At 45.2% G+C, this 26,464-nt stretch overlaps 1 protein-coding gene across 8 annotated transcripts in view; it reads right to left on the bottom strand.

Moving 5' to 3' along the window:
* Positions 1–26,464, bottom strand: part of LOC147006617 (F-box/LRR-repeat protein 4-like) — a 56,768-nt gene that overhangs the window by 10,526 nt on the left and 19,778 nt on the right. For 7 of the 8 annotated variants that reach the window (XR_015054715.1, XM_085868380.1, XM_085868376.1 and 4 more), the window contains 6 exons: positions 24,138–24,351; positions 23,457–23,528; positions 22,717–22,851; positions 14,936–15,113; positions 13,334–13,478; positions 4,253–4,684 (listed from right to left, as the gene is read on the bottom strand). Coding sequence is in view for 7 of the 8 variants with exons in the window: in XM_085868380.1 (XP_085724506.1) it covers positions 4,253–4,684; positions 13,334–13,478; positions 14,936–15,113; positions 22,717–22,851; positions 23,457–23,528; positions 24,138–24,351 (1,176 nt within the window). In the remaining variant the exon portion in view is untranslated. The remainder of the gene's footprint in view (positions 1–4,252; positions 4,685–13,333; positions 13,479–14,935; positions 15,114–22,716; positions 22,852–23,456; positions 23,529–24,137; positions 24,352–26,464) is intronic. The other variant, XM_085868377.1, reaches the window with a different exon arrangement.

The following is a 26,464-nucleotide window of genomic DNA, read 5'->3' as shown; positions in this document are numbered from 1 at the left end:
CAACATCTCCAATGTGATACAAACGGATGTGTAAAAGGACATGACTCCCATTATTAAATAAATTAACAAATAAATGAATGAAACTTGATGTTGTTTTCAAAATTTACACAACGATCCCCTTTAGCTGTGTGACAAGTAATGACTTGAGGATGAAGATCTTACAGTACAATAGGGGGCTGACAGGATGGTCTCGACTCCAGAGGTACACACACTCACCTTCAAGCCGTCTTGCCTGGGTTTGAATCCCGACCCAGTTACAAAATGTCATCCTGGTGTTTCACAGGCAGTGTGTCGTCCCTCGGATGGACGGTAAAGAGCCCATGGTGTCTTTCGTGAAGAGGCGAGCTATTGCCAACACCATGGTCAAGTTAGTGGCACTGCATCAGTGGCTCAGCCGCACCCTCAGCCAATGACGCTACCCCGAAGCCCTGTGCTGCATACGGACAAAGAAGAACTGCAATCGGACAATTATGGTAAAGAGGTCAACTTTACTCCATCTCTATTACTCCCACACTGCAGTTGAGTGGCGAAACAACACACCACAGACCACACCACGCCACACCCACACTCCTGGTGTGATAGCTGAACAACTCCTTCATTGTGTGATTAAAACAAGTGCAGATGGCAACGAGACCATTTGTTCGGTCCAAAGAGACCATTTGTTCTCGTCCAGCGAGACAAGGTACATGTTGTTGTTGTTGATTTATATGCAGCCTCTGGCTGCTGGTTGCATAATTTTCTGAACTGTGCCGCTGATGCAGTGCCCCTGTAATCTGGCACTCATTTTTCTGACCAAAGAAGGATGACAGGCTGAGTCAACCGACCTGGTGTTATTTCAACCTGGGATCTTCAGCCAGCCACCTTAACCATGAAGCCAACACCAGGCTTTCTGGGTACATCTCCATGCGACATCCGGAAAAGCATTCAATCACTTGGATTTGTCGACCACAAAGTGGTCTTCAAATGTGATTTGTCAACCACAAAGTGGTCTTCAAATTGAAGAGCCTCAATTAACGGATTTGCAGGGGGGATTGGGATGGTGAGGGGCAGAGGATTTAGGGATTGACAATCGGGAGTTGGAGGAAGGACGAGACATGTTAAAAACGTGCAGGAAGTGGACAAAACAATGAAAACACCAATGTAAAGTCACTTTACAGGGCTTGGGCCACCACGTGCGGCCGGTACGGCCCATATGTGATGTGGCAGAGTCCAGCAAGGTCTGGAATTCTTCAGGAGGGATGTGGCACCATTCTTCCACGACAAAGTCAATCAACTCACACCTATTTGATGGAGGTGGAAAACGCTGTCTCAGACGTCGTTCCTCAATGTCCCATCAATGCTCGATAATAGGTTCAGATCTGGAGACTGAGAAGGCCATGACATGTGGATAACATCAGTGTCATGTTCATGAAACCAGTGGGTGAACTCACATGCTCTGTGGATGGGGGAATTGTCATCCTGTCCGCATCTGCGCCATCCTGCTAAAACACTTGCTCACGATCCATTCCAATGATTATCCCATTAGGGATATGAGTCACCGTCCCCTCCTCCTTGACCTGAAGCTTAACTCAATGTTGCCAAATCCCGAATCCATATACCCAGACCATTTCAGATATATCATGGTGGGGTCTTCACTTCAACATATTGTTACGGCTGTGGAAATTTGCAATACACCAGAAAGGTGCTCAGGTTCGATATATCGCGAAGGTCATGTGTCGTTAGCCAACACCCGTTGTTTTGAGGGAATATGTGTGATTCATTCGGGCTGCGACGCTTTAGTTAGCCGTTTTTCTTTTGCTGTCGTTATTTTGGTGCAACCACAATGCCAACCATCGCCACCAACCTCTCCACAACCAACATCTCAACAACCGTGCCATTCACACCACCTTCAAAAACCTTCCCCACCACCATCTTCGCCACCACCCACCTTACGAACGCCATCCTACATCCACCGCGCGGCCACGATCTTCGTGGGACGGGTGAGGGACGCGGGCTTGTGCACTGAAGGTTCTTGCGGGAGCCCGGGGGAGAGGTCTCCCGCCTGAATATCTCCCGCCGGAATCTCCCGCCTGAATCTCCAGCCTGATGGTCATCGCGCTTGGTGAGAAGGAAGAGGGGTGGGGCAGCTCGCTCCCGATTGGTGGATGCGCGGTGTGACGCAATCAGGGAGGAGAAACGCCCCTGTCGAGACCTTTCTCGAAACGCCTCGAAGAGGGGTGGAGCGAAGAACGGGGCGGAGCAAAAGGGAGGAGCCCCGCGCTACAAAAGGGGGCGGACGAGGAGAGTTCGTCGCGCTTGATCCCTTTGTTCATGACGGTGTGGTGAGAGAGAGAGGAAGCTCCTGCTCGAGAGTTCCTGGTCGGAGGGTCAGTCGGAGTCGGTGCGGTCCCGAGACCACGCTGGTGGGACGGAGCGTCTGCCATTCCCCTCTCTCGGCCCCAAGTATCGACGGTTTCTTCACGCCCCCCCCCGTCCGCACCGAGATAGCGCCGGAAAACCCCGTTCGTTCCGCAAAACCCCGTCCGTGGCGTCAAGCGGCCAACACATGCCGGCGCGAAGCACGAGCTCACCGACCACGCCGGATCAGCTGAAAGGTGAGGGCGCGCGAGAAGGACTCGGTGCGCAAAAAGGGAAGTCGCCACTTTTGTTTCTTTGGGTTTTGTGTAAATGTGTGTGTGTGGCGCCAGTCAAGTTTAGACCTGCATAAGTGGGAGTGTAATTATTATATTCGGGTGTCGCTCTACGTTTCGTTCTTGCTTTTGTTCTTGCCTCTGTATACGTGCATGATTAATTGTTTCTGAATGGAAATACGTGCTTCCGTGTGTCGCGCATTAAATGTGCTTGTCCAATTGTTCCCCCGTTTCGCTTCGTCCTTTCCTTTGTTGAATCTCCATCTTGCATCACGTAAGGGATTGATAGTGGGTTTAAAACACCCGGTAAAGAATCTGAACCGTCAAGGTAGATGATAACTACGCTCGGTTATCCCTGTAGCACGGAACGAGCTGCTTAAGCGGTTCGTGTCCGGAGTCGACCTGTGGCGTGTTACAACCCTCGGTAGTTTACCCGTGCGAGTACTTCGGTACATCGACTTTCGGCGATTCACCCTATTTCGCGTGGGTAGAATGCGGACTGGGTTGTGGTGAGGTTAAACCCCCACCCGTGACTAGCTCCATGGCGATAGTTCCAAGAGGGTCATGACTGAATTGTCCGTTCCGGTGGGCGACACGGTCGCCATTCGAGTCAAGCGGCCGATCGCACGCCGGACGGGCCAGAATTCGCAACAATATCAAGCCAACCAATACTGCACATCATGATCAATAACACTCTCATTGTGGAGGATGGCCGTCACTACCCTCTCATGGTTAGAGAGGGCTTCGACTGCCCATTCAGCAAGAGACCCCGTTGACAGAGCAGCAGTCCACCTCACCCAAAAGTCGGAAAGCCTTTCAGCTGAATGAGAGGTTACCTCAAATCCGCTGGCCAATGGGGAACAAAAAAATCCTGAGCCTTGAACTCCAGCAGACCCTGGAACGGGTCCTGCTTTATCAAACTTGAATCGGACACAGTTATGGCACCTGCTCACCATGCCGGAGTCCTGTGGAGGGCAGGGACAACACTAGGAAAGAGGGGGGGGAGGGATTGAGGTGGTGGCAAGGAAGCGTGAGGCGAACTTCCTGGCTGGTGGACAAGGCCTACCAGACAGGAGGAAGGTCGGGAAACAGTAGTAAGGGAAAGATGAACCGAACACAAGACGAACCGAAGAAAAAGTAAAAGATAAACAAACAGATGAGATCGGGGGAAAATAAAGAACGAAGAATAAATACAACAAGACTAACAAGCTACTAAAAGGGAGATAAACTCATCACTGAGGTTTTTCCTCTTGCAGCCATGCCAGCCATAATTAGAGGTAACCAGACCTGTACAGCATTTTACACATGACCCTAAGCATGCTGGGATGTCAGTTGCTTAATTAACACGTGGGCCACACCTGTGTGGTCGCCGTTGCTTTCAATCTGCACTCATTTCCAATATTTTGTCCACTACCTGTGGATCAAATGTTATAAAAACCGGGTAACTCGTCCATTTATAAAACGAAGATGTTCTTGAAATCCCGTTATCATCATGTAAGACCAGTGAGTGGGTAAACATACTCCCAAAGCAAACGATAATTGGTCATTTTGTCCCTTTTGGACTCACGAGCATTAAGACTTTAAGAGCCCTTGGAGATTTAAACGAAAAGGGTCATTGGTACCTGCACACAGCAGAGTCTTCACCTTCATCCCAGGACCTGGCCAGAATCCGAACCACATGCCTAGGGTGGTATGACTCCACGACCTTGACCCTGGTGGGGAAGACGGGCACGTCGAAAAGTAACTCGATGAAATCCTGGCTTTTAAACCACTCGGGATTCTTGGGACAACGTCCGGGTGTCCATTGGGACAAGCGGTCCCACCACGACCCACATGTTCTCGGCACGGCCACATGCGTGAAGTCTCCGGAGAGGGAAAATATGTCAATCGGACCCACCACGTTCCAGATGGAATCGCATCCTCCAACATGGGAGCTCATGTCCAGAACATGGCACATGTGTTGAGACAGCTCGAGATGAGACGGCTGTGTGAACAAACCTTCAGGGTCTTCCTGCAGTCCTGGTGCATCTCCACGCCGTTGGTTACTGCTGGTCCTGTTCGGCAGGAATGGAGAGCAGGCTCAACATGCAAGTGTATTACATGCAGAAGTTTGAATAAAATCCACAATCGCGATCCAGCACGCGTAGATCACGTGGTCATTTATTAATTGCACTTGTTATCAGGAACTCAGATTATCTCATTACCTTCCCCCCCCAATGTATCACTCAAAAACCTACTCTCATTTTACCATGGTCCATTTTACTCGCGAAATGCTGACAGATCTAAGAAAATCTATGTGTGCCACCCATATTGAATTCCAAAATCAAACTTTTGCAGCTTTGAAGAAGGCGTTGGGCATATTAGAAATGAAAATATAAATACAGTTTACACGGCAGACAGCATCCTCTTCACTCTCTGCAGATCTGGATAAAATCACAAGCTGGTCAAACACTTGGAATATGTCTTTCAATTCTGACAAATCTCACACTCTCACGAAGTCTCTCCGAAAGGACCGTTTGGAGCCCCCCCCCCCACCTCCCATCTACTTTCTCAACAATTCCCTTGAAGAAGTCCTTTCATTCGAGCTTTTGGGTCTCACCTTCTGTCATGCTCATTTCTGGGAAAGCCACATCTCCAAGTGTTGGGATTTGTAGCTTTTTCTTGAAAGCTTTTGTTTCTTCCCAACTCAATTCACTCGCCTGCAGTTAATTAAAATATATTCCTGCTTGGGACATTGTGTGTGAGATAAGTAGGGTCATACTTGAGTGATTCAAGGGAGCATTGTGCAGCAGAATCTGGGAGGAAAACCTTTGATCTTGCTTATCACATTGATATATATATATATCACCAGGATGTAAGCCAGTTGGCAATCCAGCTGGCTCTTGGGATGAAAAGAAGGAATTGTGTGTAGTGGAATTTGTTGGAGATAAAAAAAGCCAAATATAAGGGAGTGACTCGACTATTTGGGAGAACACTCTCCAGGTTCCTCAAACGCAATTTGTTGCGCCTGGAGTGTGTTTTCCGTGCGCACGTATTGATAGACAATAAACAATTTTCTCTCAAGTACATCGACGTCTTCATGCCTCAGTAAAGGGTGATCGATGCCTCGACACAAGCTCGTCTCCAAAGCCAGTCGCCCACTGGGAATCCGACGTCGTGCAATGTCCTTCCTTGGTCCTTGGCACATCTGAGCTTCCAAACCACTTACAAAGCTTCCAACCTCAGCCTGGTGCAGTACTGCTCTCCCCTCTGTGATGGTGCGTCTGCCTCGCATCCAGCTCGACTTCACTCTGTGGAAACTTAGGCTTTTAGAATCATTGGTATCTCCCACGATGAAGCTGAGTATTTAGGTCTCTCAAGCTCTCACCGGAGACAGGTCTGTCGTCTTTCTGTCTTCTACCATCTCCTCTCAGGCTTTGCTCCCCCTGCTCTGTCTGTGCTCTGTCCCCTCTATAGTTCCGCAGGGTGTTCAAGGTCCGCCAAAAATCCCCTTCTGGTGAAACTGCCAAAATCAAGAATCACTGCTCACCTTCACTCTTTCATTCCTCCTTTTACCACCTCCTCAACAAACTCCCACACTCTCTTCAATCCCACTCCTCCCTCCAGGTCTTCAAAACAACTGTTCACCACCATCTCATATCTTCACCCATTCAAAATCACGATCTTTTCTTCCCCCGTTAATCCACCCCAAACCCACCTCCTTCGAATTCCCTGTTTTCCTTCCTGAAAGTCCCTGTGGTACCATATTGTTTACCCCGGGTACCCCGCCCCATCCCTCTCCCTTCCACAGATCTCCTGTTGTCTCTGTTCTCCACTATTTTGTGCTTCCCTCTCCCACCCCTCTTGCCCCCTGTCTTGCTGTATGTTCTGTGTGTTCGCTCTTCCACGAGCCTCAACATGTTATACAAAAAAAAAAAACAATGGACGCCACATTCCATTACAGATGCTTGTATTTGGAACATTTTGGCATGGAGCTCAAAGCGCAAGTATGTGCTTGAAACTGTTCAACATCGCAAGGATAACCCGAGTGCTCCGCTCGGTTGCGGCCCCCATTTGGTGTCCAACGCACGTTCGTGGCGAGGGAGCGCCACCAAATACCCTCGCCCCATGTTGATCACAGAGATGAGTCGGGTGGTGAGGGACAGAACGAATGGGGCCATTTCCGTGTCGTCTTTGCAAGGGCGGGGCTAATACTCGGGAAAGTGTCCGTGTACCAATGGGGGAGTTGGGAAACACCGACTGACTGTCCTGATCCGACGTTGGGCTACAAAATACCCTGCGAAGGAGTGGTCGTAGTTCCTGGGTCTTAGTTCAGTTCTGGGTTGTTGGAGAGAGGGAAAGACAGAGAGAGAGAGAGAGAGAGAGAGAGAGAGAGAGAGAGAGAGAGAGAGAGAGAGAGAGAGAGAGAGAGAGAGAGAGAGAGAGAGAGAGAGAGAGAGAGACAGAGAGAGAGAGCCACATCGAGAGAGAGACAGAGACAGAGAGAGACAGAGACAAAGAGAGAGACAGAGAGACAGAGAGAGATCTGCTTTTGGCAAGGTCGGCTGCATGGCACGGGGAAGAGAGCTGAGCAGGTGTAGCGGAGCGCTGGGCGAATGAGCGATCCAGGCGTCATGCTGAGCGCATCTATTTGGGTAATCTGAGATACAGTTACATTTACAGACTTCCTCACACATCATTATTAAGCGATCTTCTCACACAATCTGTCATATGCTGTGGACACAGAAGAGCAATCGGCAAGGGCAGTCCCGACAACCGTTCTTTCAGAGAGACCCCACAGACAAGTAACTCTTTTCATTTTACCTTCTATGCACCTCATCGGCATTTCAATGCACCTCCTCTGACTACGCACCTTTGACATCCTCAGTTTTCCTCTTCTCCTCCCTCTCCTAAGCGATTGGGAAGCAGGGGCCCATCAGCCATGCCAGGTACAAGAGGTTGCCAACATCTCGTTCTCTCTCTCTCTCTGTTACTCTCCAACTTTCCTCAGAGTACGTTTCTGATGGCGCCTGTCTTTGTGTAAGTAAACTGTGTGTAAGTTTGTTATATCAGTGGAAGTCCAAACTGTATCCTTTGTTGCGTCTTTGTAAATATTTGCCTTCCCCTGTTATCAAGGAAAAAACATAAAATGTCATCGCCCCCGTTGTATTGTTGAAGATTGGGCGGTGTCGGGATTCGCACCCCACTCTTGACAGCCAAATGTTGAAGATTCGGCGTCACTTAACAGCACCGCCGTCTCAGGGTTTATAATGCCGGCTCGTTCGGCACAGGTCTCGAGTTACGTGCCTCAGATCACGATACCAAAGTACACCTGTGCCTTGCCAGTTGGGGAAATAGACCCCGGTTACAGACTGGGTTTGTCAGAGACCGAGCGAAGTCTGCCAGTCCGTAACCATTTTGGTTTTAAATACAAATCGAGCGAATTGTTCTTCAGCACGGCACGAATAAACTCAAGGCGGCAACTTTCATATGAATCAGCCAGATTTATTGGGGACAAATCGGGGAACACGACACAAGCAAAACATTCAGGACAATGTTATAATTAATCCATAACCCGCTCTTAACTAGGGTGCTCCGGATTATGGGTTTCGAAGGGTGCCCAAGCGAAGTAAACCTCAGACAACATGCAGACAAGACACAGATTACTTGGTGATGCCTCATGGACGAGAGGAAAGGTGTCAAAGGCACGAATGCGGCTCGTGACAAGCCGATGTCAACGGATTTGAGCGTCCAAGCTCGAACACGCCGCGTGGCAAGATGGCGGCGTAGACCTTTTGTCGCACCGCTCACGCACCAGCCTCAGCGCGTTCAGCCCCCGAAAGGTCGACGACACAAGAGCGAAAGATCCACCACGGTGTGCTCCAGCTGGCTTTTCACAAGGTCCAGCATACAAATCCAGGCCTGGCCTGCTCACCAGACGAGGCCAAATCGGGGTGTTGGGCTCCGCAGGCGGATCGACGGGATGGAAAAACGTGTCGAGCCGTGCCGGGAGCAAAGACAGTCGGAGGCTCTGTGGTTGGATTCAGGATGAACTTGGGGACGACCTGCACGCTGGGTCCATCGCCGAGGAGGAACAGCCATCAAGTCACTCCTCATCAAGCAGATCGCAGACTCGACACTAGCAGCCTCTCATCCAGCAGAAGGCAGACTGACCTCATGCAGTTCCTTCCTTGCCTTCCCGGCGCTCGCTCTTCTGGACACTCCCCCGGGGACCCGTGATTGGTCCATCGCTCGAGACCGCAGCTGCCCTCCACCAATCGGCCGCCGACCGAGACTGTCAGAGCGCTGGGCGGGGCTAGTTCGGAGAAGGGAAGGAAAAAGAAGCAAGGCGCCTCCCGGTACACCACCACTGCACGAACACTGGACAGCCTGCTACACCTCCCGACACACGTGTAACGTCCAATTACCGAACAACCCGGCTAAACATGCATTTAAACGGGGATCTGGGCTTATCCTATATTTAATAACCCACTGAGGGCCCATTTCCGCAACAGTCTTGAGAATTTAACTGTTGGAGTTGAAGAACGAGCCCATATTGATTCACAACAAAATGGCTGCCAGTCTCGTCTCCCAATCGGTCATCTTTGATCAGATCGCAAAATATAGTTTGGTACAAGTGTATTACATCGTGTGTTCTTGTTATGGTAAGTTATCTTTTATGATCTGACTTCCGAGCAGACGTGAGATCACCTCAGGGGAATGATCGAGTGAATGGAGCAGAATGTTCGTGAAGAACAACATGACGTCATTTGATTAAATCCGTCAGCGAAGCGACGACGACTTTTTCTGGTACATCCGATATTTAGATTTCCCTCCCTGAAGAAACCCCGGTCCTTACCCGAAGAAACGACGTCGAAGCCATCCTCCAATTAGGTTCATCATTGTTGTTTGTCTGGAAGGGGAAACTGAGGTAACGCTCAACGACCTGGAAGGTTCAGGAAAAAGGGAGGAAAACCTTGTAATTGTGAGGCCTCCACTCCTCCTGTATCAAGGCCGACTCGATCATTTCACACAAACCTCGTGACCAGGAACACGTGATGAGAAGTCCGTTGCCGTTGACTCCGCCCCCAACGTACGGAAATGGCGGCTTGTTCCGTTCCGATGACGTCATCACGTTCTCACGTGGTGTCACTGAAAAACCGACAATCTTTTATCAGAGAACATTTTACTCGTTAAATTCTTTCCACGATCTACGAAAATCTACATTTGCCACATTTCCCGTGTTTCATCGGTGTTGTGGTGATATTTGCAAATAAATGAAACGTGTGAACTGGCCAGCTGGCCCATCGTGCCTGTGTCACATTTTACACTTTTACTCTTTTTTTTACAATTCGATTTCTCACCAACCTGTCCTGCGATGGTTGAAATTGGATCGAGAATGTTTGGTCATTGATTTTTACCTCGGGCTTTTGGCAATTTTTTTTTTTTTAACTTTTTTTTTTTGGTCATTTTTAAATTTTTCAAAAAAGGTTTTATTTTTATTTTTAAAAAAATCTTTAAAAAAAATATATATATTTCATTTAATTGACCAAAAGCCCTCTCACGCCCCTCTGTGGGGGGCCTCTGGAAATCCTCTCATGCTCCCGGAGTCCATTCCCACCACGTGGGAATGTGTGTTGCAGCCAATTCCACCCCAAAAACCCTATTACTAATAGTATATCGTGTGGAGTATCCGGATCTCCTTAAATACTGAACACCTGGAGACATCCTCGCATTGAGAACACCTTTACAAAACGTCTTTCATTAATTTTTAAATATATTCTGACATTTACTTTAAAGTTTTGAAAAGTTCACGTTACTGTTGAAAGATTACTTCATTTGAAGTTCAGTTATTCCCGAAATACACTCTGAGCGAGTCATGAAGGAGGAGCCTCCATTTCGTGTCTCGCTATTGGTTAACTCAAGGCACGTGACGAAATAACGGCAGTCGTTGTTGTTGTTGTTAGGATCAAGATGCTGATGTTTCGACTTTCTGTAATAAATCTTTCATCCAAAACATGATCCTTCTAAATAGTCTTTCGGACAACTTATAAAATTGTGTTATTAATAATATGGAATAGGCAAAGCCAAGAAGCGAACGTAGAATTCTTCTTACATTCGCTTCTGACTTTACATAAAACTTGTTCCCAACTGTATACTTGCAAACTAGACCGTGGTACGTGTAAGCGCCGCACAGCTGATGATTGTGACGTAATTTCCGGTTACTTCGGCCTGGATTCGGGATCAGCGAACAAATAATGTAAATCACGATTAAAAAATATTTTTTGATGATGCGGGAGATATCTTAATTAAAATTCACTTTGGGAAAAAAAATAATTGAATAAATAAATAAATAAACGATCACTTTGAGTCAAGAATAAAATAAATTAAAAGTTCCGGAAAGAGTTTCAAAAATCACTCCCGGTAATGTTAAATACTAAATAAACACTTCCTGTCATGAAAAAAATCACTTTCGGAAGGATAAAATTAACTTTGGGAAAAAAGTAATTGAATAAATAAATAAACACTTCCGGGCATGATCTCCCGGCATGCATCATTCCCCATGACAAAAACCGGAAACAAAAAAAAAACCAGAAACAAAACATAAACGGAAGCAAAATGGTCATAGCCAACGACACGGATTCACAATTGCCAGGGTATTGTGTTGTTTTTGTTGTTTCCTATTCTCTCATGTGCACGCGTTAAGTAATATTCACAAGATAGAAATAAAACCCGATCGTGTTTATACACCGCACAGCGCTTAAAAACAACCGGAAGCAAAAGGTCATATCCAATGACACGGATTCCAAATAGCCAGGGGTATTGTGTTGTTGTTGTTTCCTATTCTCTCACGTGCACGCGTTAAGTATGAAGCTCAGTGCGTTCGCTCATAATAGTTACAAAATGATTCTTTGGAAACAAAACCAAAAACTCTTTTCAACAAAGGAATATTTGCATTGTTCTCATGTGATATGCATATGTGGGGAAATTACTCGACCAACCTGGGAATCGAACACAGGTCTTCCAATAAACCTCATCAGTGCCTTGCTCTCTGCTATCTTCGCACACATCCATACTGTGTATCCATTGTTTCCTGTTCATTGACACTTCCATTGTTCTCATCATTCCACGTGCACTTTGAACGGTCTCTCCATGTAATTGTGCTTGCTCGTTACACGCTGTCCCTGCGGGGTTGATATCAATCCATCTTTATCAGAGTCCATGCGACAACGTCACCACCTCTTCTTTTCAACCTCATGTGGACCTTCGATCCAGGTGTATGGACCTTCGAGCCACGTGTGTGGACCTTTGACCCAGGTATATGGACCTTCAAGTCAAGTATACGGACCTTCGATCCAGGTGTAGTGACCTTCAAGCCAGGTGTACTGACCTTCAAGCCAGGTATTAGGATCATCGAGCCAGATATATGGACCGTCGAACAGCTCACCGTGCGACCCCACGGATTCTTCCCCGGTCGACATGGACCTTCAGTTCTTAAGTGATTACCATGCGTGCGTGAGAAGACTCGGGGACCTTGTGCCGATGGTGGAACGGCACGAACGCGTGCCCATGGGGAGGACGTGCTTACCTGGTGCGTTTTTCAGCACGACCTGGGCTACAGCGACACCCTTTCGACGTCGGGGTGCCGCTCCTCGTCGCTTCCTGAAGCAGCCCCGACGTGCTCACGTCCGGTCGGCTCCCAGTCCGTCGGAAACGTTGTGGAGACCAAATCACCCTCTGAATGTCCCCCTCATGACCGACTGACCGAGCAACAAACTGAACGTCCGACCAACCAACCGTCTCAAGGAGATGGGGATGGGCCAGACATCTGCCTGGAGGATGGCCAGACGGAGGTCCCTGGAGTATCACGTGAGAAGTGGACGCAATGACGCGCTGCTCCGGCGCATGCTCCCATACCTGACCTGAGCTTTCATCAATCGTATGCGTAGAGCTATCTCCAGCACCCTGTGCAAATTCCAAACTGGCGAACCGTCCATTGGGGAATATTTGGTGTTTGGGAATATTGGGCCTTTCGAGGAAAAAGTGGAGTTGTTCGAAGATGACACGGACGGAGGCAACGCGTTTTTGGCGGCAAACCGGATTGATGAAGATCTGCGGGCGAGTTTATTTTTGGCCGTTTTGGGAGCAAACTCGTTCAAAGTTAGTGAAGAACTTGTGTGACCCAGCCCCGCCAACATGGAAAACCTTCGCTCAGCTGAAGGCCTTGTCAACAGAACATTACACGACGAAACTGATCGTGATGGCGGAACGTTCTAGATTTTGTACCTCTTCCCAGGGAGGTCCGAAAATCCTCCACGAACCATGTAGACCATGGAGAAAATAAAACAATGAGTGTTTGCATCTGATGTCAAAACCTGCAGGGGTGAAAGGTGAAAGAGTAACACTCCAAAAAGGGTGTTGTGAGTTTGGTAACATTAATTGGCACAACATTCATCAATTTGAACGTTTGGAGGATTATATTGATAAATAAAAAGGAATCCTTTCAGGTGATCTCTCATAAACAAAAAAAAATCATTCGTAAAACGTCACATTTAATAAAAGTGTTGATAACACCACACTTGTAGCTTTGGTTCTAATTAAGTTCAGCATTTGGAGGATCATCACCGACATGATACAATCGGTTTCTCATGCATGGATCAGAGTGCTCCTCAGATGTTTGTGGCTCTGAATGGGTCATGTGACCTCACTGGTAGCCGGTATACCTGATGTAGACGTGCGGAAAGCGATGTTCTAGTCGGAAGGCCATCCCCTCATCCACCCGGGAGCACAAGGAAATGTCGAGGAAGCGCATATGCCGACAGGTATCGAGCAGGTGAAAAATCCCTCCAGGGGTCACCAGTGAAGCACCTGCAACACGCACACAGATATAATCACTCCAATGAATGACCAACTAGAACGGGCACTCAGTAGAGCGCATACCTTCGCCAACGCCACATCTTGCCCCCCACCGCCCCGAAACCGTTGATTGTGAGGGTATTTAATCCCATACCACATCTGCCATCTCATATGTGTTGTGATGGATTAAAAACATTAAATTTCCTGCTGTTTGACCCTGATTCACGTAAATTGTACAATTTCTGTATGAACTCCCTGACCTTTTTGGGTGTCAGTGTCAAGTCAATCTGATGACAACTGGTCACATTATAATAAATTATTTTCTGGCATTTTAGGGGCATTTAGCACACACGAGTTTCTGTTTTTCGAAATAAGTTATTTATTGTGAACAAACAAACATTCATTGTACAAAAATGACGATTTTGACCTTTTCATGACATCGACCTTGACCTTTGTACTCTTAATTTTGTAATTGGTATTAGAGTGTGGGGAACAGAACAGTCAACATTTTGGTGTTGGTTTCATGCAAATCCGATAAGAATTGACCGTGTTATGACTAAAACCGCACATTTTGCAATGTCGTGACCCCCCCCCCCGACCTTTGACTCCCAACCGCTAATAAGGGTTATTACGTCATTGTGTCATGTCACATATCACAAGATGGGGCATTGAATTCTGAACTTTCTGGCATGAGCTGCATGCAAATTGGATACAAATTGACCGCGCTTTGGTAAAAAGACGATTTTGACCTTTTCATGACCTTGACCTTGACCTTTGACCCGATCGCTCCCAAAATCTAATCAAATGGTCCTCGGATAATAACCAATCATCCCACCAAATTTTCTGCAATTGAGTTCAATACTTTTGGAGTTATGCGAATAACAAACAAACAAACAAACACACATATTCACAAATAAATAAATAAATAAATAAATATACAGCGATCAAAACAGAACCTTCGCAACAAAGTTTGCGAAGGTAACAAGGGTGAAAATAGCTCACAGTCATCTGGAGCTTTGATGTGCAGTTGACACAGCACTAAACTACAGTACAACAGCACTCAGTGGAGCGCAATCATCCACCAGGACGATAAGGACGAAATTATTCAATTTTGGTGAATATCTGGAACCGGATACGAGAATTTTTTGAGTGGTTCTTCAACATTGAGAGATCGGGTGTCCAAAACGATATCTCAAAACTTTACATGGACGGATTCGGATGAAACTTGGTGGATGAGTTGTGCAGGTGATAAGAACACGCAGATTCGATTTTGGTTCAGGTCCGGATGAAGATCCAGCCTATCACTGGACTACAAAATGTAAACGGTTCAGTCTGGAAGAGGTTCACACTCCACCGAGTGCCGTTCTCGTTTCGACTTGAAATTTTTATTTTCCTTACACATCGAGCAACCTTTGTGACCCTCTTGGGTCCATCCACATCAGTTCCCATAATCCCCTCAATTACCGTACCCAGTATGTCCAACTTCTCCAGTAAAGGGCAGTGATTGGCGAGCAATTCGAGGTCATGGTCGGTGACGGAGCAGTTAGCCGTTAACACCAGTCGGCGCAGTCTGGGCAGCTTTCGCGCCATCTCACCGAGAGCACCACCGTCTGCCCGCACATTCATACAGCAGCCAAGGTCCAGGTCCTGTGTGGAACAATTAAATCAACATAAGTATTGTGTGCAGTTTTAAAATTCCTATTAATTCAAGACCTGTATTGTACAATTAGAGAGGCATTATGGCCACCAGAGTGTTTCCGAAAAAATATAACTTGACAATATAACAAGCCAAACAAAACCATTCAGTATTCTAAGTTATCAAGACGCTGGCAGGAAGAAAAAAGGGGATTTAAAACGATGAGGAAAGGGGAGGGCAGGGAGTGTCATGAGAGGAGGAGAGTTGGTTGTTGAAAGTCACAAGATAAATGTTGTATAAACGAGAAGGGCACTCGGTCGAGAGCATACCTCCGTCAGGCTGATCAGTTTATGTTTTGCATCCCACTGATTTTTTTTTTTTTTGCCTTCTCTGGATGAGGACATGTTTCGGCCGAATCCGTCCACAACTTTTTGAGATATCTTGTTTGCAAAGAAAGAAACAAATAGCCAAACAAACAAGCACACAGATAGACAGGGATGAAAACATAACCATCATCCACCTTCGGTGGATGATGTAATGAAAATGTTTCGCTGTTAAATGATTGCTTGTGTGTGTGTAAATAAATAATTATTTGTTGTTATTTCCAACCTGTCTCAGTTGTCTTTTCCTTTGTTCGTCCGACACAATGTGCAAGTATAGTTTAACGCGAAGTTGTACCCCACCTGATTTGCTCTATTAGCAGGTGCAGCACCGACCTGTTCCGCTCAGCAGAAGATCACCAGGTGTGTTGCCGAGGCTGTGACCTCCAATTAGGTTGCCTTGCCAATAGAAAGGTATCGTGGACACAGAGAAGCATAACGCTGCAAAGCCGGCAGTCTAAATCAAGTGGCTACGGCTGTGGAAGAACTACAGTCCATTGGATCACGGGGTTATTTGTGGTTGGCGGCCTCAGCACCGGGTGTTGGGGAGAAACTCGAGTGCTACCCTAGTGGTGAGCCCCGAACAACAGGTCGTAACAATCTATCTATAATTCCAGCAATGTGTGTGTGTGTGTGTGTGTGTGTGTGTGTGTGTGTGTGTGTGTGTGTGTGTGTGTGTGTGTGTGTGTGTGTGTGTGTGTGTGTGTGTGTGTGTGTGTGTGTGTGTGTGTGTGTGTGTGACCGCTGTTTCTCCACAACCACTGGTCCGATCGAATTGAAACTTGCCAGATATATTGCCTGAGACCTGAGGATGTGCCTTTTCAAGGTTTTATATTAATCGGACAAGTGCTTCCCAAGTTATGGCCATTTATTTACCAACCAATGACAGGACACGTTGCTGCGTAGGCATGGCCGATGGGGAAGAGAACCTCAGCCGCGTTCCCCATTGCGGGTTACAATGCACGGACTTCCGGATAGTGATGACTTCGTGTATTCTAATAATTTCTTGATTTCATATGCGCATTTATAGAGAAACACAATGCCCCAAGTTATGATCGTTTTCGTATTAGACGGTGCATAAATTTCGGTTACATCAGAGTGAGCTGGTATGCTCTGAACCAGGAAGTAAATTTTAAACACACGATAACTTACAATCGAAAATAAGCAAGGAGACAAAATTTAAACAACAGGTGTTTTTTTGGTACCTTTAGATGTTTTTTGTTGCTGTTTTGGTGCTTTTTTCCCCGAGAAAATGGCGTCACACTGCAGAGAAAGTAGTTAACTGTACATCTATCTATAATTCCAGAAATGTGCGTTTGTGTGTGTGTGTGTGTGTGTGTGTGTGTGTGTGTGTGTGTGTGTGTGTGTGTGTGTGTGTGTGTGTGTGTGACCGCTGTTTCTCGACAACCACTGGTCCGATCTCATTGAAACTTGCCAGGTATATTGCTGGGGCCCTGTGGATGTGCCTTTTCAAGGTTTGATATTAATCGGACAAGTGCTTCCCAAGTTATGGGAATTTATTTACCAACCAATGAAAGGACACGTTGCTGCGTAGGCGTGGCTGCATAGGTCGTTGTTTACGAGAGTGAAGGAACGGCCTGTGTGGTTGTTGTTTCTTGGTCGCGCTTTGAATTTTTTATTTTTTTTGCACGTACGGGCACGTACTAGTAATAACAATTAGAGTAGTTGGGTTGGATACTGGACAACGCTCCTGCCAACGGCAATGCCATTCCACGCCGCCTGTTCCGATGATGATGCCGTCCCACACCGCCCGTTGCGGTGACGATGCTGTCCTATTTTATCAAACTATATTTCTCATGGCTCGTCCATCCCAAGAACTGCCACTTATGACTGCGAGCAGTCGTTTCTACGTGAACAAAAATGCAAGCCATGAGGAATGAAGTTTTATCAGTATGACGTCATCGCTCATGAGATTTAGTGGCCATATTTGATGGAAGGAAAACGTTTAAAAATGTATTTCTCTGGAACCACTTTACTGATTGAAGCAAAATTTTAAATATGTCCACTACCCATGTGGAAAAAGGTGTGATCACAATGACATCAAAGGTCACATGGTTTGTCAGCGATGTTGGATTGAAGGAAAACGTTTCAAAATCATTCTCTATGAAACCACTTAACCGATGACGTTTTCGTTGTCAAACTTTTATCATGTCATCGGAACTCAATGACACACCCATAGTTTTGCATCAAATGGTTCAGTGGTTTGACAGAAGAAGATTTTTAAAGCTTTTAACTTCAATTCAATATCGCTGCCCGAACATGTGACCGATGACATTTTGCTCTCAAACCATATTTATCATGGTTCGTCGATCACACATGAAGTTTTGCGTTGATCTGTTAAACGGTTTCGGAGAAGAAGATTTTTAAAGGATTTGTTTTTTGGCTAAGTGCATATAAGTGGTTTCCACTCTGTTTCAAAAATGTCAAAAAATGAAGTTTGTTCCATTGCCTTCTCACTACATTTTCCTGAAAGTGTAAGTCTAACTGAGTTCAGAACAAAAAACCGTTTAGCTTAATTACGTAAATACTGTATACCGAAATATGATACTTTGAAGAAGGGGTACCTATTCTGATGGTTTTGTGAGTTTTCAATGAAATTACCTAATTTTTCTTTTTTTTTCTTTTTTGGCAAAATAAATGAAGGTCATAGTATGTAACTTATTCAAGCAACTAATCTAATAATCAAAATACCAATTTCTGGGATTATTAAGAAATAATACATACCTATTTTTTTATTACTGCTCTATTCAGTGACTGTCAGATGCTGGAAAGCACTAAAAGAGAGAAGATTTATCGAACAAATTCTTGGATGTAAATTTTCAATTCAATCAATTGTGGGAGTAACAAAAAGCTCTCTAAATTCTCCCAAACTGTTTTAACTGCCTTCTAGATTAATAAAATATTTTTTAAATACCTGGAAAAATATTTTTAAATTTTTTAAAGAAAATTTATTTTTTCAAAATATTCAAAATCAAATCAAATTTAATCAAATTCAAAAAAAGTGTGACGTGCAGTCGGACAAAAATGAAAAATTACTCTAAAACCAAAGCTGTGCATGTTTTCAATATTTTTTATACTATTATATCTGTATCACTGTGCCCCATTTGTAAATAAATTTTAGTTAAAATAATCTGATGCACCGAAGTATAAAAGCATTTTTTTTAAAAACGTGACGTGCAGTCGGACATTTGGGTTGGAAAGTTCGGTCAAGTCGCTGTAATTAAGTATCCATCCGGATCATCTCAATTTTTTTTACATTGATTATTGGTAATAAGTGGAATAATTTAAGACACGTAAATATGAGTTATTGATAAACTCATCATTTTGTTAGGGGATTTCATAGTCCCAGGCTCTAAAAGGGCAATAAAACAAGAAAAAATAAAAATATGCCAGAATGTGCATATATCATGTGAATCCACCACTGACCGACACAAATGCTGATTTTCTCAGACAGTGGGTGACAACCTTTTGAGAAGATGAGAAATTTCATACAGAATGTTTTATGTTGTATTGTTGCATGGTCTAATAAATGTCATATTTTAAGGTGAAACAAGAAAAAACGCCAAGACTGGGCATATATATGTAGATTCAGTCATATACATCATCGACCCATGAACCGATATATTTTAAGCTCCTATGGAACACTGTCTGTGCAATGAACCAAATTTCATGACCAGTCGTGGTCTTTGTGACTTTCAAAAATGCCACTCAAGTCAGGGTTTGCCCTAAAATAGGGGTGGTAACCACTTACATGTGCTTAGCCTTTTTCAATTTAAAATGACTGACTGACTGACCTCTGATATCATAACTTTAAAACCTGTCTCAAATTGGCAAGTCGATCACAAATATAAAGTTTTGCATTGATCAGATAAGGTGTGTTCTTGTGTTAAATATGGATGCCAAGAAAAGCATGTGACCAATGACGTCATCATTTTCGCACTGCATGAAGCAATGGTATTGGATCATATTTGTAAAGTTTTCCATCAGAAGGTTAAGCGGTTTCAGAGAAAGAGCTTTTTAAGATTTTGCTTTAATCCAATATGGACGCCACACCATGTGACTGATGACGTTTTAGTTCTCAAACATAATCCACATGTCTTGTCGACAGACGTAAAGGTTTGTGTTTCCCGGTTGGGCGGTTTGAGAGAAGATTTTTGAAAGTGTTCGCTAAAATCCAACATGGCTGCCAGAACACGTGGCCGATGATGTGTTAATTAATTATCAAGCTTTATTCCCCATGGGTAGCCGATGACACCATTAAAGTTTTGCGTCGATTGGTTGGTGGTTTGAGAGGAGATTTTTTTTAAGTTTTGCTAAAATCCAACATGGCTGCCAAACCACATCATCGATGACGTTATGGTTATCAAACTTTCTTTCCACGTGGACATTCAATCAAAGTTGTAAGGTTTTGCATCGCTCTGTTAAGCTGTTTCAGAGAAGATTATTACCTCTGCCACCGAAGATGGATGGAAGTAATGTTTTCACCTATGTCTGTCTGTCTGTCTGTCTGTCTGTCTGTATGTTTGTGAACAAAATATCTCAAAAACTTGTGGACGGATGTGGACGAAATTTGGTGGAGAGCTTGGGGACATGACAAGGATGAAATTATTGAATTTTGGTGAAGATCCGAATCCAGATCCGGATCCGAGAATTTTTAAAGTGATTTTTCACCATCGAGTGATCGGGCTAAAACAACGTCTTGCAGGATATCTGAAAAAGTTGTGGACGAATTCAGACGAAACTTTGTGGATGAGTCGGTTCGGTGAGAAGAACAAGCCGATTCAATTTTAGTGCAGGTACGAATCCAGATCTGGCCTGTCAGTTTGTATTTATGGGTTTTTTTGTATACATTGTCGAAGCTCATATGACAGCGAGCAAACAACGCACAAGGGGGGCAGGAGACAAGAGGGGTGTGAGAAGGAAGGACAAAACAATGGATGGGGATTGGGCAGGGAACACGGAGTATACAAGATGGACACGACAGGGACTTTCAGGCAGGACAGCAGGGAATTTGAAGGAGCCTGATGGATGGATGAACGGGCAGAAAAGATCGAGGTTTTGGATGGGGGAAGATAAGAGGTGGTGGTAAACAGCTGATTTGAAGGCCTGGAGGGAAGAATGGGATTGAAGAGAGTGTGGAAGTGTATTCCAATGGCGGAAAGAAATAAAAGAGGAATGAAAGAGTGAAGGTGAGCAGTGATTGTAGATTTTGGTAGATTTACCAAAAGGGGGTTGCTGGCAGACCTTGAGCACCCTGCGGAAATATGGGAGGGGAGGCCATATGTCAGACAGAGCGGTGGCGGGGGGGCGAGAGCGGAGAGGAGACGGTAGAACACAGAAAGACCACCGACCTGCCTGCAGTGAGAGAGTGAGAGGCCCAAAGACTCAGCCTCATCGCGGGAGATACCATTGATCCTCAATGCCTTGGTTTCCACAGTGTGAAGCCGAGAAAGGTGAGAGGCCGGAGCACCTGTCCAGAGGGGAGAGCAGTACTCCATCAGGCTGCGGACGAAAGCTTTGTATGTAGTCAGGAGCTCAGGTGGGCCGAGGAAGGACTTTGCACGACGGAGGATTCCCGGTCAGCGACTGGCTTTGGAGGCCAGGTTGGAAATGTGGCTTTCCCAGGAAAGGTCATGGCAGATAGTGAGACCCAGAAGCTTGAATGAAAAGACTTCTTTCAGAGGATTGTTGAGAAAGTAGATGCCCGGTGGGGGGGGGGGGTGGCGGCCTTGGTATAAAGCTTGCCTGGAGTTGGCTAAATGGTTAGGGTGGTGGGCTTGGGATCCCAGGGTCCTGAGTTCAGATTTAATGAGATGTCACCAGAATTTGGAGGAGGGATAAAGGTTTGAGAGTCCAAACTTGAGATTTGAAAGATGGTGTTTTCTGGCTCTCCTGAGGGCAGATACACACTTGTTCCGAGCTTTTGGAAGGAACTGAAATTACCCTCAGTTGGGTTTGCTTTCCATGAGGCAAAGGCAAGTTGTTTCAGGACAACTGCCTCGCCACAAGCTTCAGTGAACCATGGGCGGGAGGAATGGTAGAACAATTGAAGACGAGAGGGGATAAATCTGTGCATGAGGGAGAACAAGTTTCTTTGAAACAATTCCCAGGATGAGTTGATGTTGGAGAAAGTAGCGATAGGATACCAGTCTAATATGGAATAGGCAAAGCCTAGAAGCGAACGTAGAATTCTTCTTACATTCAATGTTGCAATTTCCACTTACTTTGGCCTGGATTCGGGATCAGCGATCAAATAATGTAAATCACGATTAAAAATTATTTTTTGATGATGCCGGAGATATCTTTATTAAGATCAGTGGAGGAAATATACACCATGTCTGATATTTGGGTCTTTCATGTCTCCGACGATGCCTTTCTCTCCCGGGACGCATCATTCCCCATGACAAAAACCGGAAGCAAAAGGGTCATAGCCGACGACACGGATTCCTAATTGCCAGGGTATTGTGTTGTAATTGTTGTTGTTTCCTATTCTCTCATGTGCACGCGTTGAGTATGAAACTCACTATGTTCGCGATAAGTTTAATGGCTGCTTGGAGACCCTGTCAGTCGGCTTGAGTGAATTGCCAGACTCGACGGTGCTGAGTTGGTTCTCTGATAATAGCCAGAGAGATGTCCACTTTGACAAGGACGTCGTCAGAAGAACCGATTGGAGCGGAGGAAGAACAGCAGATATTTTCAGGGAAATTTGTCAAAATCAGATCCAGAAGTTCACACTGGAAGTACCATTGGTTGAGATCCGGGTCGGGAAATTGACTGATTGAGTCAGTCCCAATGAGTCGCAGAAAGCTTTTGCTGAAGTGCCATGACAGGTGAGAGAGGTCCCCACACTGAGCCAACTGGTATGATGACAATTTAAATCACCACATATGAGGAAGAGAGAGTTCGGATGAGAACATAGAAGTTGGTCCATGTTTTCGGATAGTGAGGTGTAAATGGAGTCATCACTGTTTGGTGGAAGGCACAGCACACATATAAACATGAGGTGGGAGTGGAGGGGAAGCCGTTTCTTCAAACTTCAAAAGCTTTCAACTTCAGTCACCTTGTGATACAAATTATATTTGATGTGATAATGAACGATCGACATCATGTCATGTGAAACTCTAAATTTCTTTGTCCCAAATATACCGCTTTCTCCTTATTCAATAACAGAAACTTTCAAGCATTGTATTCGTGTTTTTCTCGGGCCATGTACCTCAATATCCTTGCAACGGGATGTCAGGTGTGCCAATCCGACCTCTGTCAGATAACGGGATCTCCATATGTCGAGCGAGCGAAGCTGTTGGCAGTTTAAGGCCAGACTGAGTAAGACCGTGTTGGGATGTTCCACCTGAGGTTGGAAAGATGAGGCACATGCATCGTGACACCCATTGCTGCAGGGGAAGGAAATGCTTCTGCGAATCCCACAACACACGGGACATTCAAACTCAAACAAATCTCCAACAAAGATGTCATCAGCGGCAGTGTCCGACAAACATAAAGTTCTCGTCTCCTTTGTTATTTCAGGCACGAGCTTTGATTAAAATTTAATTCCTTCATTATCCCGAAGCTTTTTTCAAAAACAGGTGGGAATTGTAATCGGCTCTGTCTGTCTGTCCGTCACACTTTTTTCTACCAAACAGATGGGCAGAAATTCACCAAACTTGGAAGTTGTGATCACCACATGACAAGAATGTACAAAAACACAATCATTTTTCGTCATGCCCCTCGTGAGGGTGGGGAGGGGGGGTCAACAACCAAAAAATGCAAATTTTAACATGTTTAATCACAACCACACATAGACTTTGTTTATATTTATGTGACGAGGAAACAAAATATCAACAAATCAGATGAACTCATCCCAAGCTGGAAGTAAATCAGTTTGTCTTCACAATTAGAATGGACTATCGTTTGACTGTAAAACACCTCTGCGGTGGAACAAAGAGGTGCACGTACCTCAGAACAGTCTCCGAGGTTGAGATGCCTCAAGTCCGTGCACTTGGAAATGATCGACAGAAGACTCTTCGTCTGAAACAAGATGGGAGAGCGATGTCATCCTTTTACACTGGTAAAATAATCTCCTTCCCATCCACGGAGCACAATGAGAGAGAGAGTGAGAGAGAGAGAGAGAGAGAGAGAGAGAGAGAGAGAGAGAGAGAGAGAGAGAGAGAGAGAGAGAGAGAGAGAGAGACTCACTTCGGCAGCTTATTCCAGAAATCAACGTTTTATGGAGTTTAAAGATCTAAGAACCAGTCTGATGATCTAAAAACCATTGTGGTGCCGTGCCAGCAGGGGGTAATGAACCATGGAGGTGACATTAAGCTGCCAATCTCCTTTGCAATCTCATGGAGATTCTCAAAAATCTCACAGGCAGCAGACCATGTCGATTAAAGAAGGGCACTACCAAGGCCACATTGACCTTGCCTCGCTCAATGGGCTATGGAAGCAAAGTAAACGGGAAATGTTCAAAATTCCCGTTTCATATGTTCCTTGTGTTTAATTTTGGTTTCACAATCCTCACTGCATCTGCATTTTAACATTGCCATTAAAAAAAAAATCAAGATTTACTTGCAATGCTTGGATAAATGACAAAATTGCAAGAGAGTAAAATGAACATAAACTACGTGAAGAGCTTACATCGATCTGCGTTCTGTACAGGACGAGGCGTTGTAGCCTCCGCAAGGACGAGAGCTGCCTGAACTCTCCAGGTGGTATTCCATCGCATGACGACAGGTCCAGGTCACGAAGGTTTGGGCAGTATTTGATTACAGATGCCAAGGATTTGTTTGTGATCCAATGGCAGTTTGCCAGCTCCAGGTGCAGGAGGTGCTCAGACCACCCACCAAGGAGCCTAAAAAAGTACCGCAGTTAGACATTGGGATCGTGTTTTAAACAAAGCCGTGAGAGACAAGACAAACTTAAAAACCGAAGTTTTTACACACCTCATCTTGGTATTGTTCTGTGAATTTGTTTCTTCCCGTGTTCTCCTGAATAAATGGTTCAACTCTCTTTGGGACTGGAGTTACTGGAGTGATTCCAATGGAGGTTCCAGTAATTCCACCGCAGGACAATACCGGGCTTTGTCACCTCTTCAAGGATGAAAGCTGTCCCCAAGTTATCTGGGGGATGAAGACCCCGATTGAAGACACAACTTCATTGAAAATCTTTGGTTGATATGCTGCACCCTCGATGTCGTGGAAACAATATGACTCAAGGAGATAATTAAATGAAATTTTTGACATTCCAACAAATGAGAATGATTTGATAACATGATGATCGGTTGCAGGGTGTTTCACGATCTTTCTTCTTCCATAATAATAAATATCAGTGTGTGTGTGTGTGTGTGTATCTTTCAGTCAGTCAATGTGTTTGTCAGTGTGTGTGTGTCCACCATGACTTCAAAACCATGAAACCTACCAACCTGATACTTTGCATGCATACGAAGGGAATGCCTAGGGAGTGCATCGGTGATCACAGGGTGTTCGGTTTCATTAAAAAACCCCTTTTGAAAATAATTAACAGCCTTATTTAATTATATCCTTTATCAAGCGCCTCCTCGGCTACCTCGCTCTCGCTAACTGGAGTCTTAATTCGCTATTTTTTGGCCTGCTCAACGATGCCTTGACTTGGAACAGGCCGCAACGGTTTCTCAACAGTAAATTTATTTTTTTCACTTTCCTCACTCATATCATCGAATGCCTGATCGTCAGACCTACAAATCACTGGGAACATTGTAATGCTTACAAACACCTGGAGACAACAGCGTTCGTAACTTTATTTCATTTCCACACGTGCCATTACCTCGACAACCTCTCAATCTGAGCCATTTAAAGGCTACAAAATTGAAACTCAGGAAGTCAACTTATCAGCAGTGCAGGGCTTATCAGCAGCCGACTACTGAAAAAAGTGTTCATTTATCCAATTCGGACATTGTTTGACATTCTAGGCGTCTCGGGGTACGTGTATGTTTAAATTACCGATCAACGACACGTATGGAAATACCCATTTAAAAAGAAACAGATGGACTAATCCCCACCAACTTTAACAAAATTGCTCGTGGTTCCCAGGGTCAGGTCAAGGGAACAACCCACCTCCAAATCCAACCTCCTCCAGCTCCCCAAAATAAATTCTATGTATGTATGGTTGTGTTGATCTGAAAATCATGGGGAAAAACGGTGAGGCCAATCCCTACCAAATTTTGCAAACTTACTTGGGGTTCCCAGGGTCAGGTCATGGGTAGAACCTCTCGGACCACTGCAAAGATAGTGTGTGTGAGTGTGTGTGTGTGTGTGTGTGTGTGTGTGTGTGTGTGTGTGTGTGTGTGTGTGTGTGTGTGTGTGTGTGTGTGTGTGTGTGTAAGTCTGAAAATGAAGAAATTGAACTCAAAGAAGGAAACGAAGCCATTTAGCCCATGACTGTCGTGGTGCACTCTCGGGTGATTTTTTTGTGGTGCTTTTTTTACGCCAACTTCAAAAATCGATCTTGTTGATGGTTTACTGAAGTCTAAATAACCCGATCTTGATCGGGTGACCCAGCTTACTCATAGCAGTTGGATATAACCGTCAAGGAATGGTGATGGGATTGGATGTGATATGATGTGAGGACAACTACAACCACCCTGTGGCATAATGAGGTTGCAAGAGCCACCTGTCAAGGACTGCTGAGGACATGGTATCGGATATGATATGACATGAGGACATGATAGGACGGAAGGGCCACACAAAAATTAATTAAACGAAATAAAAACAGCAGCAGCAACAATTCCGTGACTTCAGCATGGGAAACGCTTTGAGAAAACTCCACTTTTGATTGGGTCAACCTGGATAAACTGAAGACTGGAAAGTAATTATATATCCTGTTAGCAGAATTGTAACTGGTAATTATGTCGACCAAGTTTGATGGTGATCGGAGAAGCGGTAAGAGACGAGACAGGAGAGGAAACTGATCAGAATGAAAGAGAAGTG

Source organism: Eptatretus burgeri, unplaced genomic scaffold (assembly GCF_056783735.1).
Source record: "Eptatretus burgeri isolate ZD-2024b unplaced genomic scaffold, Ebu_testis_v1 Ebu_testis_scaffold_3160, whole genome shotgun sequence".
Classification (NCBI taxonomy): Eukaryota; Metazoa; Chordata; class Myxini; order Myxiniformes; family Myxinidae; genus Eptatretus; species Eptatretus burgeri.
The sequence above is the reverse complement of the archived record's forward strand: the minus strand, read 5'-3'. Positions and strand labels throughout refer to the sequence as shown.